The sequence below is a fragment of the Rhinopithecus bieti genome, unplaced genomic scaffold, assembly GCF_001698545.2.
Source record: "Rhinopithecus bieti isolate Rb0 unplaced genomic scaffold, ASM169854v2 scaffold_18153, whole genome shotgun sequence".
NCBI classification, from domain to species: Eukaryota; Metazoa; Chordata; class Mammalia; order Primates; family Cercopithecidae; genus Rhinopithecus; species Rhinopithecus bieti.
Window position 1 is genome coordinate 1,914,678 of NW_016809139.1, and position 18,142 is coordinate 1,932,819.

General features: G+C 58.0%; 1 protein-coding gene across 2 annotated transcripts; it reads left to right on the forward strand.

The window, feature by feature from the left end:
- The first annotated feature begins 66 nt into the window (after nt 1-66).
- ICOSLG (inducible T cell costimulator ligand) lies at nt 67-15,281 on the forward strand. Of its 2 annotated transcripts, XM_017888767.1 has the most exons (7): nt 67-251; nt 2,633-2,673; nt 3,909-4,259; nt 5,921-6,211; nt 10,414-10,578; nt 11,456-11,491; nt 13,092-15,281. In XM_017888767.1, the coding sequence occupies exons 1-7, from the start codon at nt 238-240 to the stop codon at nt 13,100-13,102; spliced, it is 909 nt and encodes a 302-aa protein (XP_017744256.1). In that variant the 5' UTR covers nt 67-237; the 3' UTR covers nt 13,103-15,281. The 2 variants fall into 2 exon arrangements, with proteins under 2 accessions (XP_017744256.1, XP_017744257.1); XM_017888768.1 differs by lacking the exon at nt 11,456-11,491.
- Nucleotides 15,282-18,142: the final 2,861 nt, after the last annotated feature.

Here is an 18,142-nt window from a genome sequence, read left to right on the forward strand (position 1 = left end):
CTGCGTCCCGGGGCGGTCTCGATCGCCAGAGGAACCAGGCCGGGGGCGGGGCGGGGACGGGGCGGGGACACGGCCGCCTCCCGCCCGCGGCGCGCTGGGCGCTCAGAGTCTCGGGCGCGGCGGGAGCGCAGTTAAAGCTGATCTCCCGCGCCCCGAGGTTGCTCCTCTCCGAGGTCTCCCGCGGCCCAAGTTCTCTGCGCCCCGAGGTCTCCGCGGCCAGAGGTCTCCGCCCGCACCATGCGGCTGGGCAGGTGAGCCGGGGAAGGAGCGCAGGCGCCGCGGTCTGTGGGCGGGATGGCTCGGCCCTCGGCGTGCCCCAAGCTCGGCTCGACGCGGCCTCGGGGCCGCCTGGAGGCGCCGCGGGGCCATGCGGGTCCGAGAGCGGGCAGCGGAGGCGCCGGGGCTGCCGGCGGGGCGTGGACGGCAGCGGGCGGCAGGGCCCGGCACCCGCATCCACTGGAGGACGCGCAGCCGTGCGGGGGCGGTCTCGGGGGCGGGGTCCCTGCCAGGGAAGGGGACCGCGAACGCCGAAACGAGGGAAGGCGGGCGCACCCTGCACGCCTGGGTATGGGCGCTGCCCCTTCCACTCCCTGGCACCGCTGATTTCCTAGAAGGGAGAAGGAGGGAGGTGACCGGCCGAGCTCTCTCCAAGGCCAGCTGGTGCCCACGGTCTGGCGACACGCCCTCCCCCACACAGGTGGGATTCCCCGCCGCCTGGCAGCGGATCTGCACCGAGGAAGGCAGGGCTGCCTGAATCAGGAGTGACAGCTTCCTCCTGAATTTTTGTGAAAATATGCTCTTGGCAACCCACGTTGTAGGGTCCGCAGCCCGTGCTCCCCTGGGTGAACCTGTGAGGCCCCTGACCTCAAGGATGCCTCCCGTACAGCCCAGAGCCTGGCCACACCGGTGTCAAACTCCCCAGTACCCCTCACCGTTAGAAATGTACGCAGTTATGATCCTGCCCTAGAAATAAAGAATTTAAAAGCCCCTGAATGTCATAGCCCTCCCAAATGTCTTAGCCCTCCGCCACTCACACCTTCAAGTAGCCTACCCTGTCTGTGCTGGGTCTTGATGAAAACACGGGGTGGGGGGTAGGTTAGATGCAGGGGTGCTTAGGGTCCAAGGAGAGGACACAGAGGCCCTGGGTAGGCAGCACCCAGGGAGGGGACAAGCCAGGAGCCTAGAGCAGGCACACCCCGGCCCAGGAAGCCCCTAGGTGTCCTGAGGAGGCCTCCATAGACAGGACGGGCCTTGTTGGCCGGTGATGAACGCAGGCCCTGTGGGAGACAAATGGGGACACAGAGGGGTTCTCACAGCTGTCCTTTAGATGGTGGCTCTGGGGAGATGCCTGAAGGGGCTGAGGTTGGAGGCAAGGAGGTCCAGGTGGATTCAGGGGGCTTACTGGAGGCCATTACAGCCATCTTGCAAGCCAGAATGGTGGCCGCAACAGGAGGAATGGGAGAGAGAGGAAGGGCCGCCTGCAGGCTTCAAGAGCCCCTGGTGACCCGTGGCTGGCTTTGGTGCACATGTGCTCACTTGGCACAGACACACCTCCATGCAGACTCAGATGACGGTCACCATGGGTGGGGCAGGAGTTTCTGTGGCTCCAGGGCTCAGGGATAGCCCACTGGGAGGTTCCCACGAGACCAGCCTTTGGCTTACAAAGCCCCCGAGATTTCCCAGGCAGAGGCTACAGAGAAGAGGGATAAGCGTCTCCCAGACCTTGGAGGTGCAGGGACATCAGAGGAGATATCCCTGCTCCGGGGACTCCCACTTTGTGGGGAACTGGTCACAGAAACTGATGGTTTTGGGGGCTGGGGTAAGCACTGCAACCAAAGTGGACCCAACCACTAAGGGCCTCCACCTGGGGAAGGCATCCTGGGGGCTGGCAGGTGGAGGTGGTGAGCCTATGGTGTGCACGGTACAAAGGCTTCCAGACCCAAGATGGCCAGGAGCATTGTAGTCATGAGGGGAATTTGCTGCCCAAGGCAGGGGCACCAGCTGCAGCAGGATCTGAAACAGGAGGAGCTCAGGTTTGGTTTCAAAATGATCCGCATTCCCCACAGGGCTATCCCGTCACTCACCTGACCCTGTCACAGACATGCCCGATGTTCTTAGTCTCCCCAGCATTTTAAGTGACGCTCCTGCTATATGTGCCCTGAAAGCTTTTTTTTTTTTTCTCTGATTTTCTATAATTTCTTGGCATCTGTCCCCAGGAAGGTTAGACCAGCCTCGGTGGCGTCCCTCGCTCCCCTTCATCCTCACGCCAGCATCATTGTGTTTCCAGGGATTTATCACCACAAGCGCTAGAGGGTGGCGAGAGGCTGCCGGCCCCTCAGACTTGCTGTGCTGGGCAGGGGGATGGTGGTCCTGGCCCTGGACCCTGAATTCCCATGGAGAGCAGAGGCAGGCAGGCTCCTGGCTCTGCCTTCAGCCAAGGGGTTGTGGTCCTGGCCCCGGACCCCGAATTCCCATGGAGAGCAGAGGCAGGCAGGCTCCTGGCTCTGCCTTCACATTTCTGTGATGGGCGTAACAGCCTCCTGCCCGTGGGAACCATCTTGCTCCTGTTTGGAAGATGTAGGTAACTCACCGGCGGCCCCGCCTCACCTGCCTTTCTGGTTGTTTTTTCCAGTCCTGGACTGCTCCTCCTGCTCTTCAGCAGCCTTCGAGCCGGTAAGTTCAGGGGGTGCTTTGCCATGGGTGCGAGCGCCCCGCTCAGAGATAGGCCGTCCGACTGTGCGGACTGCCGGCTACAGGGCGCTGGGAGCAGCCTCCCCAGGCCCCTTCTTGCTTCTCAAGTGGCCCTTTGGAGAAAGGTGGGCCCTAAACCTAGGTTGCTGCACAGGATAGAAGCGTTTCCTTAAAGGGAAACACTTCTGCAAACTCCGGAGTTCTTTTTTGATTTCGTGTTCGTTGCGGGCAGAATGCAGTTCCTCTGAGCCAGGGCTTCCTGAGTCCCCTGGTCTCCGTGTCCCAGGCAGCAGCCCTGCTGAGCCCTAAGGGCCACCAGCCCCTGGAAGAGCCAGGAATAGGGACGAGGCACCGCAGCACAAACCCAAAACCTTGCCAGGCCTTCCAGCCCAGAGGGCTTTGGGGGCAGGGGACACACACAGATTTCCCTGCAGGTGCTGGGTGCAGTGGCTCACTCCTATAATCCCAGCACCTTGGGAGGCCGAGGCAGGTGGATTGCCTGAGGTCAGGAGTTCGAGACCAGCCTGGCCAACATAGTGAAGCCCCATCTCTACTAAAAATACAAAAAATTAGCTGGGCGTGGTGGCGGGCACCTGTAATCCCAGCAACTTGGGAGGCTGAGGCAGGAGAATTCCTTGAATCCCAGAGTCAGGGGTTGCAGTGAGCCAAAATCGTGCCATTGCACTCCAGCCTGGGCAATGAGCAAAATTCCGTCTCAAAAAAAAAAGATTTTCCCACAGGCATTTACGCGGCTGCACAAACAGTAAAGCCACCCTGTGGCTGTTACATTTATGAGACCTTTCCTGATGCAAGAGTGAGCAGCATGATAACGTAATTGCTGAGAAATTGTTTTCCCTTAAATGCCTGATTTTAAAGAACTTTTATTTTACATTAATTATAGACTCCCAAGAAGTAGTAAAAATAGTGCTGAGTAACGCAAATAACACTGAGCAGCTGGGCCACATCCAGCCGCTCCTCCCCATGGCAGCTTCTTACATAACAGGAGTGTGTCATCAAAGCCAAAGGCTGATACGGACCTCACCATGAAATGTCCGCGTTTTTCAAGTTTGACTGCATTCCTACATGTGCCTTGTTAATAAACTCTGAGCCACAGTTGGTGTTTGAGGCTTGAAACCCAAAGCCTGCCCTGTAGAGTAGCTTCATGGCCTGGGCATCAGCCTCAGAAAACAGATTTTACACCTGTTGGGTCATTGCAGATCCTCAGGAGAAGGAAGTCAGAGCGATGGTGGGCAGCGACGTGGAGCTCAGCTGCGCTTGCCCCGAAGGAAGCCATTTTGATTTAAATGACGTTTATGTATACTGGCAAACCAGTGAGTCGAAAACCGTGGTGACTTACCACATCCCGCAAAACAGCTCCTTGGACAACGTGGACAGCCACTACCGGAACCGGGCCCTGATGTCACCAGCCGGCATGCGGCAGGGCGACTTCTCCCTGCGCTTGTTCAACGTCACCCCCCAGGATGAGCAGAAGTTTCATTGCCTGGTGTTGAGCCAGTCCCTGGGATTCCAGGAGGTGCTGAGCGTTGTGGTCACACTGCATGTGGCAGGTAGGACCGTCGAGGCGGAGAGAGCTGGGTCCATCCCAGCCTTGCGTCTTGGAAAAGTATTCCTGAAACCCCCTCCCTGGCTCCTTCACTGTTTCTTCCAGTGAAGAAAATTCTCCTCTGTGTTATCAGGCTTCTGTCTAACTTCGAGGGAAACTAAACAGCTGAAAAATCCTTAGTGCGTGACCTGCGGCTGCTTGGTTTCCCGGAAGAGTTCCTACCCTTGCTGTCTTTGCCTCTTTTGAGTTAGTTTTTGTTTTTATTTATTTTTTTTTTAAATTATTTATTTATTTATTTTTTGAGATGGAGTCTCGCTCTTTTGCCCAGGCTGGAGTGCAGTGGCCGGATCCGGGCTCACTGCAAGCTCCGCCTCCCGGGTTTACGCCATTCTCCTGCCTCAGTCTCCCGAGTAGCTGGGACTACAGGCGCCCGCCACCTCGCCCGGCTAGATTTTGTATTTTTTAGTAGAGACGGGGTTTCACTGTGTTAACCAGGATGGTCTCGCTCTCCTGACCTCGTGATCCGCCCGTCTCGGCCTCCCAAAGTGCTGGGATTACAGGCTTGAGCCACCGCGCCCGGCCAGCTTTTATTTCATTTATTTATTTATTTATTTATTTATTTACTTATTTAGAGACGGAGTCTCGCTCTGTCACCCAGGCTGGAGTGCAGTGGCGCGATCTCGGCTCACCGCAACCTCCGCCTCCTGGGTTCAAGCAATTCTCCTCCACAGCCTCCTGAGTAGCTGGGACTACAGGCGCCGCCACCACACCCAGCTAATTTTTATATTTTTAGTAGAGACAGGATTTCACCATGTTGGCCAAGCTGGTCTCAAACTCCTGGCCTCGTGATCTGCCCACCTCGGCCTCCCAAAGTGCTGGCATTACAGACATGAACCACTGCGCCTGGCCAGTTGGTTTGTTTTTTGAGACAGGGTCTCACTGTTGCCCAGGCTGGAGTGCAGTAGCACGATCATGCTGCAGCTTTGACTTCCTGAGCTCAAGCAATTCTCCTGCCTCAGCCTCCTGAGTATCTGGGACTACAGGCACATGCCACCTCGCCTGGCTAATTTTCGATTTTTTGTAGAAATGGGGTCTCACTATGTTGCCCAGGCTGGTCTCAAATTCCTGGACACAAGTGATCCTCCTGCCTCACCCTCCTAAAGTGCTGGGATTACAGACACGAGCCACCACGCCCAAACTAGAGTTTTAAAAGTGAAATTTGAACGGAGTGCTATAAAGCACTAAATGAGAACGAAATTTAAGAGAAAAATTAGAGGCAACCAAGGAGCTCTGGGCAGTTCATCAGGGAGAACAGCCGTGTCCATTTCAGATGGACTGCGAGCCCCTGCGTCAGCAGCGAGGAAGACCAGATGTAAACGAGGGGGTCCTGGCACAGCCAGCGGCCGTGGAGTAGGGGGTCTGTGGGTGCCAGTCACTGCCTGCCAGGGTCAGCGGTGCCTGGCTACTGGGACTGGCTTGGGGGATGACTCTTGGGCAGGACCGGGCCGAGCCTGCTGCTCAGACCATAGCCCTGGTCCTGGCCTGTCACCCATGTTGGGGCACAGTGGGCCGCCTCCCCTCTGACCCAGCCTTGGCACTGTGTACCCTCTGCTTCTTGACCAGCAGGGCCTGGCATTTCTCACGACCTGTTTCCCTCCCCTGCAGCAAACTTCAGCGTGCCTGTTGTCAGCACCCCCCACAGCCCCTCCCAGGATGAGCTCACCTTCACGTGTACATCCATCAACGGCTACCCCAGGCCCAACGTGTACTGGATCAACAAGACAGACAACAGCCTGCTGGACCAGGCTCTGCAGAATGACACTGTCTTCTTGAACACGCGGGGCTTGTACGACGTGGTCAGTGTGCTGAGGATCGCACGGACCCCCAGCGTGAACATTGGCTGCTGCATAGAGAACGTGCTTCTGAGGCAGAACCTGACTGTCGGCAGCCAAACAGGTAGGGTCCTGGTGCCTGCGTGCTGAGCTGAGCGCAGCCCAAGACAGTGGGGCCAGGGCGGCTTAGGAGAGCCTCTGAGGCAGGAGACAAAAAGTCCCTTCAACCCGGCTCAGCACCCGAAAGGTGGTTGGAAGGCAGAGGAGGCGGGAGGCACACGCCACACAGAACCACTGTGGTCTCCAGGAACAGGAATGGGCGCCGTGCCCAGTGCACATTCCTCCATTTTCTTCACCTGGAGTCAGTTTTGTTAAACCTACTTTACAGATGAGGGCTGAACTCTGAGGCTGGGGAACACTTCAGAAGCCGCAGGACTGGGCAGCCGCAGCCCAGGACGGAAGCCCACACCTGTGCAGCCCCACCCAAGCTCCCTGCCTCTTGGGCATGTGTCCCCTGAGAAGACTGAAGCCCCCAGACATGGGAATCCCACTGGGCATGACTGCTGGCCCAGCCCCTCCCTGTGGAAAGGGTGCCCAGCCCCTCCCTGTGGAAGGGGTGCCCTGTGGAAGGGGTTCCTCTGCGGGGACTCCTTCCTAGAGGCCACAGGCCCTCCCCATTTGTGTCCCCATCTCCTGTGTCAGGATGAGAGGCAGAAGGTGGAGGCAGGAGATGATCGAGGAGGGGTCCTGGGGCCCTGCTGGCTACAGGAAAGCGGCTGCCAGCGGGACTCACCATGTGGCCCCGCACAGAGCAAGAATGCAGGGCTCCTTGTTTTGGAAGCATTAAGAATTCCAGACAGTGACCACAAGCATTGCACCTCCTGCCGGCCTTTCTGAACTCAACCCCAGAAGCCTGCACAGGTGCACACCCTCGAACCCCAGCCTGGCCGCCAGGAACCCGGCAGAGCCGGACATTCTCCTTGAAATCAGGGCTCAGCCCTTGTGACTCAACATTCAGAGTCTGTGAGCTGCGTGCAGCAGGATGAGGGGCTGCTCCCAAAGCGGCCTCTGATCGCTGCCTTCCAGCCAGCACACTCCCCGCAGAACAGCCCAGGTGGCAGCAGAAGGTTCTCCCAGGGCCGTCGTCTCAACCCCAGCTACACGGTGGGGTCATCTGGGCAGCCTATGAAAACCCCCGTGCCCAGACGCATTGGACCTGAAGCTCTGGGCTGGCACCTGGCATCAGGACAGTGTCTAAAAGCTTCAGAGGTTCAAGGTTGAGCGCCGTCCAGGTGGTTTCTTCAGGTGTGTTTGGAGACGTGCCAGGCATTCAGAACACGCTCCCAGGGGATGCTGCTGCTTGTTTGCCAGTGCGGATGGCTCTCGGAGGGGCAAAGTCATTGCACACAGAGACCAGAGGCACTGGTGCCTTTATGCATCACGGTGGGAAAGCAGAAAGGTGCAGCTGCCGTGGGGAACGGTGTGGCAGTTCCCCAAAAAGCTAAGCGTGGAGACAGTGTAGGACGCAGCAGTTCTCTCCTAGGGTTATCGCCAAGAGGATGCAAAACAGGGACTCACACAAATGCTTGTCCGTGAGTGTTCATGGCAGCCAGAAGGCAGGAACCACCCAAGTGTTCCTCGTGGGTGGACCGATGCACCAAAAGTGATCCATGCGTGCGGGGAGAATTAGCTTGAAAAAGCGAGGAAGCAGCTGTCCTGGTGCACACTGTGGAATGGAGAACCTCAAGGCCATTGTGCGAGTGACAGAGCCAGACACCTGAGGACAAGCCTGTGGGACTCTGTTCATGCAAAGTGTCCAGAATAGGGTGAGCCACCGACACAGAAAGCAAACTGGAGGCTTCCAGGGGCAGGAGGACAGCAATTCTCCTGCCTCAGCCTCCTGGGTATCTGGGACTACAGGCACATGCCACCTCGCCTGGCTGATGTTTGATTATTTGTAGCGATGGGGCCTCACTATGTTGCCCAGGCTGGATTCAAACTCCTGGACACAAGCAAGGCTCCTGCCTAAGCCTCTCAAAGTGCTGGGATTACAGGTGTGAGCCACCACACCCAAACTAGAGTTTTAAAAGGTGAAATTTAAGGCCGCGCGGTGGGCTCACGCCTGTAATCCCAGCACTTTGGGAGGCCGAGGGCGGCGGATCACGAGGTTCAGGGAAGATTGAACCACGGTGAAACCATGTCTCTACTAAAAAATACAAAAAACTAGCCGGGCGCGGTGGTGGGGCCTGTAGGTCCCAGGCTACTTCGGGAGGCTGAGGCAGGAGAATGGGTGAACCCGGGGAGGTGGAGCTTGCAGTGAGCCAAGATCGCGCCCACTGCACTCCAGCCAGGGGGACAGAACGCAGATTGCCTCTCAAAAAAAAAAAAAAAAAGTGAAATTTGCAGGCGCGTGGCTCAAGCCTGTAATCCCGCCACTTTGGGAGGCCGAGACGGCGGATCACGAGTCAGGAGATCGAGGACCATCCTGGCTAACATGGTGAACCCCGTCTCTACTAAAAATCAAATCTAGCCAGGGCGAGGTTGGCGGGCGCCTGTAGTCCCAGCTACTCGGGAGGCTAGGCAGGAGAATGGTAAACCGGGGAGGTGGAGCTTGCAGTGAGCTGAGATCCGGCCACTGCACTCCAGCCTGTGCAACAGAGCGAGACTCCGTCTCAAAAAAAAAAAAAAAAGTGAAATTTTAAGGGAGTGCTATAAAGCACTAAATGAAAAAAAAATTTAAGAGGAAAATTAGAGGCCCTGGCTGTTCTGGGACCCCCTCATTTGGATCTGGTCCTTCTTGCTGCTGGCACAGGGGCTCACGTGTCCGTGAAATGGACACTACCATTCTCGCCGATGAACTGCCCAGAAGGATAGCAGAGGACGGGAAAGAGGCAGCAGTGACTGCTCACGGACACGGTTTCCTTTCGAGGGTTACAGGTTCTGGAATTAGGTGGCAGTTATGATTGCACTGGCACCCTGAATTGTTCACTTTAAAATGGTTCATTTTGGGCTGGGCGCAGTGGCTCACACTTAATCCCAGCACTTTGGGAGGCCGAGGTGGGTGGACCATCTGAGGTCAGGAGTTTGAGACCAGCCTAGACAGCATGGCAAAACCCTGTCTCTAATAAAAATACAAAAATTAGCCAGATGTGGTGGCGTGTGCCTGTAATCCCAGCTACCCGGGGGGCTGAGGCAGGAAAATCGCTGGAACCTGGGAGGCGGAGGCTGCAGTGAGCCAAGACTGCGCCACTGCACTTCAGACTGGGCGACACAGCAAGACTCTGTCTAAAATAAATAAATAAATAAATAAATAAATAAAAATAAATTTTAAAAAGCTTAAAGTGGCTCATTTTGGCTGGGCACGGTGGTGCACACCTGTAGTTACAGCTACTTAGGAGGCTGAGGCAAGAGGATTACTTGAGCCCTGAGATCAACCAGGGCAATATAGTGAAAACTCATCTCTACAAAAAAAAAAAAAAAAAATTAGCCAGGCCTGGTGGTGCACGCCTGTAGTCCTAGCTACTTGGGAGGCCGAGGTGGGAGGACTGACTGAGCCCAGGAGGTCAAGGCTGCAGTGACTTATGAATACACCACTGCACTTCAGCCTGGGCAACAGAGCAAGATCCTGTCTCAAAAACTAGATAAATAAAATGAAATGGTTAATTTTATGCTATGTGACTTTCACCTTGATTTTTTCTTTCTTTCTTTCTTTCTTTTTTTTTTTTTTTTTTGAGATGGAGTTTCACTCTTATCGCCCAGGCTGGAGTGCAGTGGCCCAATCTCAGTTCACCGCAACCTCCACCTCTCAGGTTCAAGTGATTCCCCTGCCTCAGCCTCCAGAGTAGCTGGGACTACAGGCACTCGCCACCATGCCTGGCTAATTTTGTATTTTTAGTAGAGATGGGGTTTCTCCATGTCGGCCAGGCGTGTCTCAAACTCCTGACCTCAGGTGATCAGCCTGCCTTGGCTTCCCAAAGTGCTGGGATTACAGGCGTGAGCCACTGCGCCTGGCCTCACCTTGATTTTTAAAAATCCAGTAAGAACCTGTGCTTCCTGTCACACCCAGCCCTGTGGTCCCCTGGCTGTGGTTGGGGTTATCGCCTCTCCCACGTAGGACGGGAGGAACAAGATCCCTGCAGAAAATGAAGCCCCTCTGCAGGAGAAAACCCTCCTCTCATCAGCCTGGTGTTTTTAAAACCTCAAAATCATGTCAGGAAAGTTCTCTGGAATAAATACTTCCCTGCAATACTTTCTACTCAAGGATGAAAACAAAGACCCCTTTCCTCTAAGATCCTTTAAGTCGGGTTTTTTACCTCTTTCTTATAGGAAACAACATCGGAGAGAGAGACAAGATCACAGAGAATCCAGTCCGTACCCGCGAGAAGACCGAGGTCACGTGGAGCGTCCTGGGTGTCCTGTGCCTGCTTGTGGCCGTGGCGGTGGCCATAGGCTGGGTGTGCAGGGACCGATGGCTCCGCCGCAGCTATGCAGGTAGAGACAGCCCCATATTGTGGATGTTAATGTTCGTTCCGTTGGTGTGAACATTTGCCTGCTTTAACTTCCCTCACTGATACTGATTTAGCTTGAAACTTTGCTGTGGTAGCATCAACACTCATGAGCCTTAGCAAATCGAGCTCTCCCACGAAGTGGTTTTGAAACCCAGCATCTCTGACATTCCTGACGCGCTGTGAAGTCTGCCCTGCAGGTCAGGTGGGAAGAGTGGCTTCTGCATGTAGAGGCTGGGCGGTGATCATTTCCAGGGAAGCCACTGAGGCTGCCTTGAACACACTCGCGCTGTGGGTCTGTGACTCTGACCAGCTCCGCGACAGAGCCCAGAGGTCTGTGTTTTAGCCACATAAGACACAGCAGCAGAACGCAGTAGCACAGGAAGCCCCAAACGTTGGCTGCGGTGATGGTCATGATGACGGGGACGGGGGCGGGGGGGGACTCGTCCCAGATCCCCCCCAAGGGTGGCAGTCAATGGAGTGCAGGCACAGTGGCCACGGAGTAGGGGCAGCTCCTGTGGGCTGCCCCTGGCTCTCCCATTTGTGGCCAATCTCAGTCATCCCAGAAACATCTTCCGTGGCCGTGATGCCACTGCTGGCTGGCCAGGCCTCGGAGGCACCCCAGAGCCAGGTTGCAGCATTTTAAGTGTTTCCCAGGCACTTACCCCTTTAAGAGGATCTTCCTCAAAACCCATGCGGCCTGGGGAGCCCCTCATCTCTGAGTGCTTTCCCGGCCTGGAGTTGGGATCCTCGGGAAGACTTCCAAGCAGAGCGTTTAGGGGGCTGCTGAGAGCTCAGGAACACCAGGGGCTTTAGGGACCCCCCCACCGCTGCTGCCCTGACCATTTTCATTTATCCCCCAGGTGTCTGGGCTGTGAGGCCAGAGCCAGAGCTCACTGGTGAGTTTGCCATGGGAAGCAGCAGGTTCTGGGGTGCCTGAGGGAGGCTTGGCTGACAGCTGTCTTTCAGATTGTCAAAAAACTTTCAAAAGGCAAAAGTCCTTTGCCTTGAACAACTGTTGCTCCCAGAGACGCAGTGAAGCCCTCGATGGCACGCACGGCATTTCCTGCAGCCTCCCCTTGGCATGGGATGGCATCCTGGTGTGCACTTTCTCACACTGCAATGGGATTTTCCCAACATGTACAGAAGCAGAGAGATGAGTGCTGGACCCCTGTGTTCCCTGGCGCCCAGCCCCCACCAGGGTGTCCAGAGCAGGTCCAGGCACTGGTGCCCAGCCCCCATGGGATGTTCAGAGTGGGTCCAGGCACTGGCGCCCAGCCCCCACGGGATGTTCAGAGTGGGTCCAGGCACTGGCGCCCAGCCCCCACCGGGGTGTCCAGAGCAGGTCCAGGCACTGGTGCCCAGCCCCCACGGGATGTTCAGAGTGGGTCCAGGCACTGGCGCCCAGCCCCCACCGGGGTGTCCAGAGCAGGTCCAGGCACTGGTGCCCAGCCCCCACGGGATGTTCAGAGTGGGTCCAGGCACTGGCGCCCAGCCCCCACCGGGGTGTCCAGAGCAGGTCCAGGCACTGGTGCCCAGCCCCCACGGGATGTTCAGAGTGGGTCCAGGCACTGGCGCCCAGCCCCCACCGGGGTGTCCAGAGCAGGTCCAGGCACTGGCGCCCAGCCCCCACGGGATGTTCAGAGTGGGTCCAGGCACTGGCGCCCAGCCCCCACCGGGGTGTCCAGAGCAGGTCCAGGCACTGGTGCCCAGCCCCCACGGGATGTTCAGAGTGGGTCCAGGCACTGGCGCCCAGCCCCCACCGGGGTGTCCAGAGCAGGTCCAGGCACTGGCGCCCAGCCCCCACGGGATGTTCAGAGTGGGTCCAGGCACTGGCACCCAGCCCCCACCGGGGTGTCCAGAGCGGGTCCAGGCACTGGCGCCCAGCCCCCACGGGATGTTCAGAGGGGGTCCAGGCACTGCCGGCTTCTCTCTGTGGCAGCCACTCCTGCAGCTCTCGGGTGGCTCCCTGTCTCCTGGTGGAGGTGTGCCCCTCAGTCCCAGGAGCAACATAGATGTGGATTCCTGTCCAATTTGGGAAAAATGTCCACACACAGTCACCTACCTGGCAGATGCCTCTGGCTGCAAGGGGCGTTTGGCTTCGCAGGCAGGCCAGCTGGGCTCCCCGCCATGGTCCAGGATCCCCTCTGAGCCCGTTTGCCATCCATGAGCAGGGGCTCCCCAGGGACAGTGGGCTCAGGGTGTGCAGAGCCACCACGCTGTGGTGTCACCTGTGGACCCCGGCGAGCGGATGGCTGACTGCAGAAACGCACTTCCAAGGCCAGGTCAGCCCGTCCAGATGACACAGGAACACAGCTTGCTGAAAACACAGCCAGCCTGTTCCTACCAGAGCCAGGTGAAGCGCCCCGTGCGGGTGGCTGTTTCCGAAGCTCTAAACCCTTTGTGTCCACCAAGCTGAGTCCTGAGAAAACCGACGTCTGCTTGCAGAATGGAAAGGGGTGCTTCATGTTCCTCTCTCTTCTTCACTTCCCTTCCAAGGCCATGTTTGACCGGAGCTCACCGCCCAGAGCGTGGACTGGGCTTCCGTGAGATGCCACCATGAGAGGCCAGGTGGCAGCTTGAGAATGGACTCGCACAGGTGCCTCCCAGACTGCGGGGGAGCACTTGCGGCCGCCCCAGGAGGACCACTGCTGGATCCCCGGGAGAACCTGCTGGCGTTGGCTGTGATCCTGGAATAAGGCCCTTTCAAAATCGTCATCCACACCAAAGGCAAATCCCCACCGTCACTGCCAGTCACCTACAAGAGGGGACTGGTGATGGGCTCTTTGCACCCGGAGCATGCGGGATTCAACGCCAGGCTCTTCCTAGTACCCCAGACCTACTGTGGGTCTTCCTGTGGGATGCAGGGCCCTGAGACTGAAGGGTGTTTGGTTTCAAAAGAAGACTCTGGGTGTCCACTCTTCCAGGATGGCCTCACTCTTCCAGGATGGCCTCTGTGCTGCTGGGGTCACGTGAGGCTGTTTGCAGGAGGCACGGTCCCAGCAGCTGTTCTGCCCTGGATGCTCCCAACCTACCTCCCACCCGGAGGCCACAGGACCCACAAGTGTAGGCAGCCGTCCACACCAAGGAGCCCCTGGAAGGCCCCACTGGGCTTTGTTGTCCTCTGCCACATTCCTTGGGAGGAATAGTGGCCCTCGGCTGTTCTGGTGAAAAGCTGAGCCGCCTTTGGAAGAAGCACTGGTGGAGTTTGCCAGAAGAAAAGCTGTGCCAGGGCTGTGTTTGGCCAGCTGCAGAGGCTGCCCGGGCTCTTGGCTCTGCAGTGAGACACAGCCCCGGGCACAGCCCAGCAGGGCTGGAGATGCCATCCAGTAGGCGCAGGCCTGGCAACACGGCCCCCAGAGTCCTGAGCAGAAGTTGAGAGGGCATCACCTGGTGACCACAGTCCCCCTTCTCACCGCAGCAGTGATCCCCAAAATGAGGGGTGGCTCCCCCCGCCTCCACTGCCCTCAGCAGCCCCACCCCACTCAACCATGAGGGTCCCCAGGATCCCTGATGAAGAGGGACGCCAACACCAGGCTCCTCGGAGCTCAACAGTACCAATGGGGCAGGAGACGGGGTGGCCCAGTGCTGAGGGGTGTGGCCCTGGGTCCTGACACGCCCCAGCACCGTGCTAGTGCCTGGAATGAATCAGCTGCTGACTGTGTCCAGGAGGACTGGAAAGGACACTACCAGGTGACCCAGGGTGCACCTGCCCCAGGGAGATGGAGTAGACGGCCTGGCCTGGCCCTGGGGACACGGTGTCTACCCCGGGGCTATGGGCAAACACCCCTCCTTCTTCCTTCCCAGAGTCCCTGACATTCCTGGGGTCAGCCAGGACCTGTTACAGCTCTGGTCACTTGGAACTGATAGCTGTGTGAGGCCTGCAGTTCTCAGACTCAGACTTAAAATGAGGAGTGAGGGCTCATGGTTACAATGAGGTTCCAGTACTTGTCACAAGAAATCGGTTTTCCATGAAAAAAGTCCCTACCTGGGCCTTTAAGTGAACCCACTCCTGCTTTTAACATGAAAGCATTAGAAGATGTGTGGTGTTTGTAAAAGAACAGTTGTCATCACTGGGCATTGACTGGCAGGGACAAGGAGCTGCTTGGGTGTGGAAATGTGGGACGTTGGAAAGCGGGGTGTGGTGCCCATTTGTGGTGACTGTGAAGTGACTCCAGGACAGAGCTGCGGGGGCACCCAGAGGTCCTAAGCCCCAGGACTGAGGGTGGTGCATCACCACTCGGGTGTCCCGGGAGGTGCCCTGGGCCCAGGGACCTCACGGGCAGGATGGCGACACCCTTGCAGGGAGAGGGAGTCTGGCTCCAGCTTTTCCCATTGGAGGTGACTTTCCTTCACCAGAGGACAGGCAGGAAATATGCAGGAGCCCCAGAAGCTTCTACCCTCATGCCTGGGGCCCAGGGGACACTTGGAGGCTGCTGTCCCCACTGCGCGTCCAAGGCCATGGCCTCTGCGGGTGAGTGCCTGAGTCTCGCCTCCCTGCTGGTCCCCGAAGCCCCCTCAGAAGCCCTGCATGTTGGGATTTGTGAGACCCACCCTGTAACACCTGCCCCTCTCAGCCCAAGACATCAGCTTCCTCGTTCTCCTGTGCTGTAGACAGGCTGATTCCAGTGTTGTGACAGCCATCTCCAGAAACCTGACTTAAGAGAGTAAGATGCAAATGGTGCCTGTGTCCTGTGGCTTCGGTGGGTGCAGGGAGTCTTGGGCACCGCTAGGTCAGCTGTCTGTGGTCTGAGCAGGAACAGGTGCCACTCCTGCTCGGGGGGCCCTGCCCTCACCAGGCTGTTCTGTCCCCCCACGAGGGGCATGAGGCCAGGTCTGGAGGCATTTTGGGTTGTCACAGCTAGGGGCTGTTCCTGGGCTTCAGTGGCTGGAAGCCCCAGATGCTGTTCAACATCCTGCCGGACACAGGAGGCCCCAACACAGAGGAGCGTCCACCCGCAAGTCCGCAGTCTGAGGTCTCCCCTCAGAGACCCTGCCCTGCACATCCACCTCCAGCCAAAGGTCCTGTCTGCTGTAGGGCTCAGGGGAACCTTACCGGTCTGTGGAAGAGGAGAGGGGACTCTCGCCAGCTGCACCACCCTGCACATAGTAGGTGTGCAGTAAACAGCCACCAGGGAGGCTCCAGTCAAGGCTGGCAGATGCGGCGGTCCATCCCTGGGGCAGGAGACAGAAGGGAAACGGCTGCCTGCTGGCCCCGGAGCCGGGTAGCACTGTGCTTGTGCCTCAGTTTCCCCTCCTGTAAAGTCAGGCGCTGGAACCAGGTTCTGTCTACTGGGCTCTGCAGCTTAGACGCTCCTCAGACCAAGGGACCCACGATGCGGAGGGCAGCTGTGGCTTTGGAATAGCTGTCCAGGCCTGGGCACCTCGAAGAAGGCTGCCAAGCCCTGCCCCTGCTGCAGGGGTGCGGGGGTAGGGGGGTAAGACTCCAGAGACCTCGCTGCATCTCCTTGTGTTCATTGGCCAGCGGTGCGGCCTGAGCTCAAGGGAGGGGCTTCTGCCACAAATTCTGTGACAGGGCAAAGCACACTTTTCCCGGGGAGGACCACTGGGTCCCCTGCGTCGCCCCCAGCGGAGTGTGGGCTCACCTTGCAAGAGCGACATTGAGAAGCTCCATCTCTGGGAGTGTGCGGACTCTTGACCAGGCAGGCCCAGGCCCTGGCACACAAAGGCGGGGCCTGCTCTCCCCAGCTGCCCCTGCCAATGGGGGCTGGACTGTCCTACCCTCCTCCCTTCTACCTCCCCACTGTCTTCCCTCTCCACTGTCACCACTGCCTCCCTCTTCCACTGTCCTCCCTGCACTGCCCTCCCTCCACCTTACCCCTCCCCCCAGCAACTCCCCATCCTGTCCCCAGGCTCCCCCAGCTCTCCCTCCTCCCCACTCTCCCCAGGCTCCCCCAGCTCTCTCCTCTCCCCACTGTCGCCCCTCCCACTCCCCATGATGTCCCCAGGCTCCCCCCGCTCTCCGTCCTCCCCACTATCCCCAGGCTCCCCCTGCTGTCTCCCCTCCCCACAGTCCCCTTCCAATCCCCATGATGTCCCCAGGCTGCCCCAGCTCTCCGTCCTCCCCACTATCCCCAGGCTCCCCCTGCTGTCTCCCCTCCCCACTGTCCCCAGGCTCCCCCACATGGACTTGGCGATGTCCTTCCATGCCTTGCCGGTCTGAGTTTCCATGATGGGCCAGGCCTGCAGCTTTGCTCCTACATCCTGCCCAGGCTGCAGCTGTCCATGCAGGGGGCAAGCTCCAGCACCTGTGGAGTCCTTCTGTGGGGGCCTCTCTGTGCCGCAGCAGCCAGGAACCTCAGGTGCCCATGCATGACACCACCGCTCCTCCTCATCCTGACCCAACCTGTCAGGATCAGGACTTGGTTTGGTGGTGTTAACCTTAGAGCCTGCAAGGGGCTTCCTCCTGGCGGTCCTGGCCGTAGCCTGGGGAGGCCGCAACTCCAGGCCACTCCAGACCTCCTTCCTCTGGGCCTTCCATGTGGTGGCAACCACCGCAGCTGCAAGGGAGGGGAAATGGAGACTTTGTTCTCTGGCCGGGCTGGGGTCTGGGGGAAGCCATGGGCGTGAAGACTGGAGTCGTCTTTGGTGGAGAAGTGGCCACTCCTGGAGACCAGCAGCAAACACAGGGGCACAACGTGAAAGGTGCTGGCGTCGGCCCACACAGGTGATGGCGTCAGACTCAGGAGTCACCAGGCTCAAAGGGCCCAGGCACTGCAAGTCCTGCTCAGCCCCAGACACAGTGCACTCCTGTCACCCTCGCCCTCAGCCAGGCCCCACACAGGCCAGAGAGCACTGGCAAAGCTTGGTGACCCTCGGGGGCCAGCGTCCATCCAGGCTGAAGGTGGTCAGTGGCCCGCCTTGGCCCAGGTGGAAAACTCATGGATGAAGATTTCATGCCTGACTCCAAAGGCAAGAGACTTTATTATTTTATTTTTTTGAGCCAGTCTCGCTCTGTCACCCAGGCTAGAGTGCAATCTCTGCTCACTGCAACCTCCGCCTCCTGGGCTCAAGCAATTCTCCTGCCTCAGCCTCCCGAGTAGCTGGGATTACAGGTGTGCACCACCACGCCCGGCTAATTTTTGTATTTTTAGTAGAGACAGGGTTTCACCATGTTGGTCAGGCTCGTTTCAAACTCTGGACCTCAAGTGATCTGCCCACCTCGGCCTCCCAAAGTGCTGGGATGACAGGCATGAGCCACCGCACCCGGCTGCAAGACACTTTAGAGTCACAGGTTAGTTTTTCTTTTTTTTTTTTTTTTGGTGGAGGTTCAGGGGGAGTTACTTTCAAACAAACAAACAAACAAAACAGGCCGGGCGCGGGGGCTCACGCCTGTCATCCCAGCACTTTGGGAGGCTGAGGCGGGCAGATCACCTGAGGTCAGGAGTTCGAGACCAGACTGACCAACATGGAGAAACCCCATATCTACTAAAAATACAAAATTAGCCAGACGTGGTGGTGCATGCCTGTAATCCCAGCTACTCAGGAAGCTGAGGCAGGAGAATCACTTGAACCCAGGAGGTGGAGGT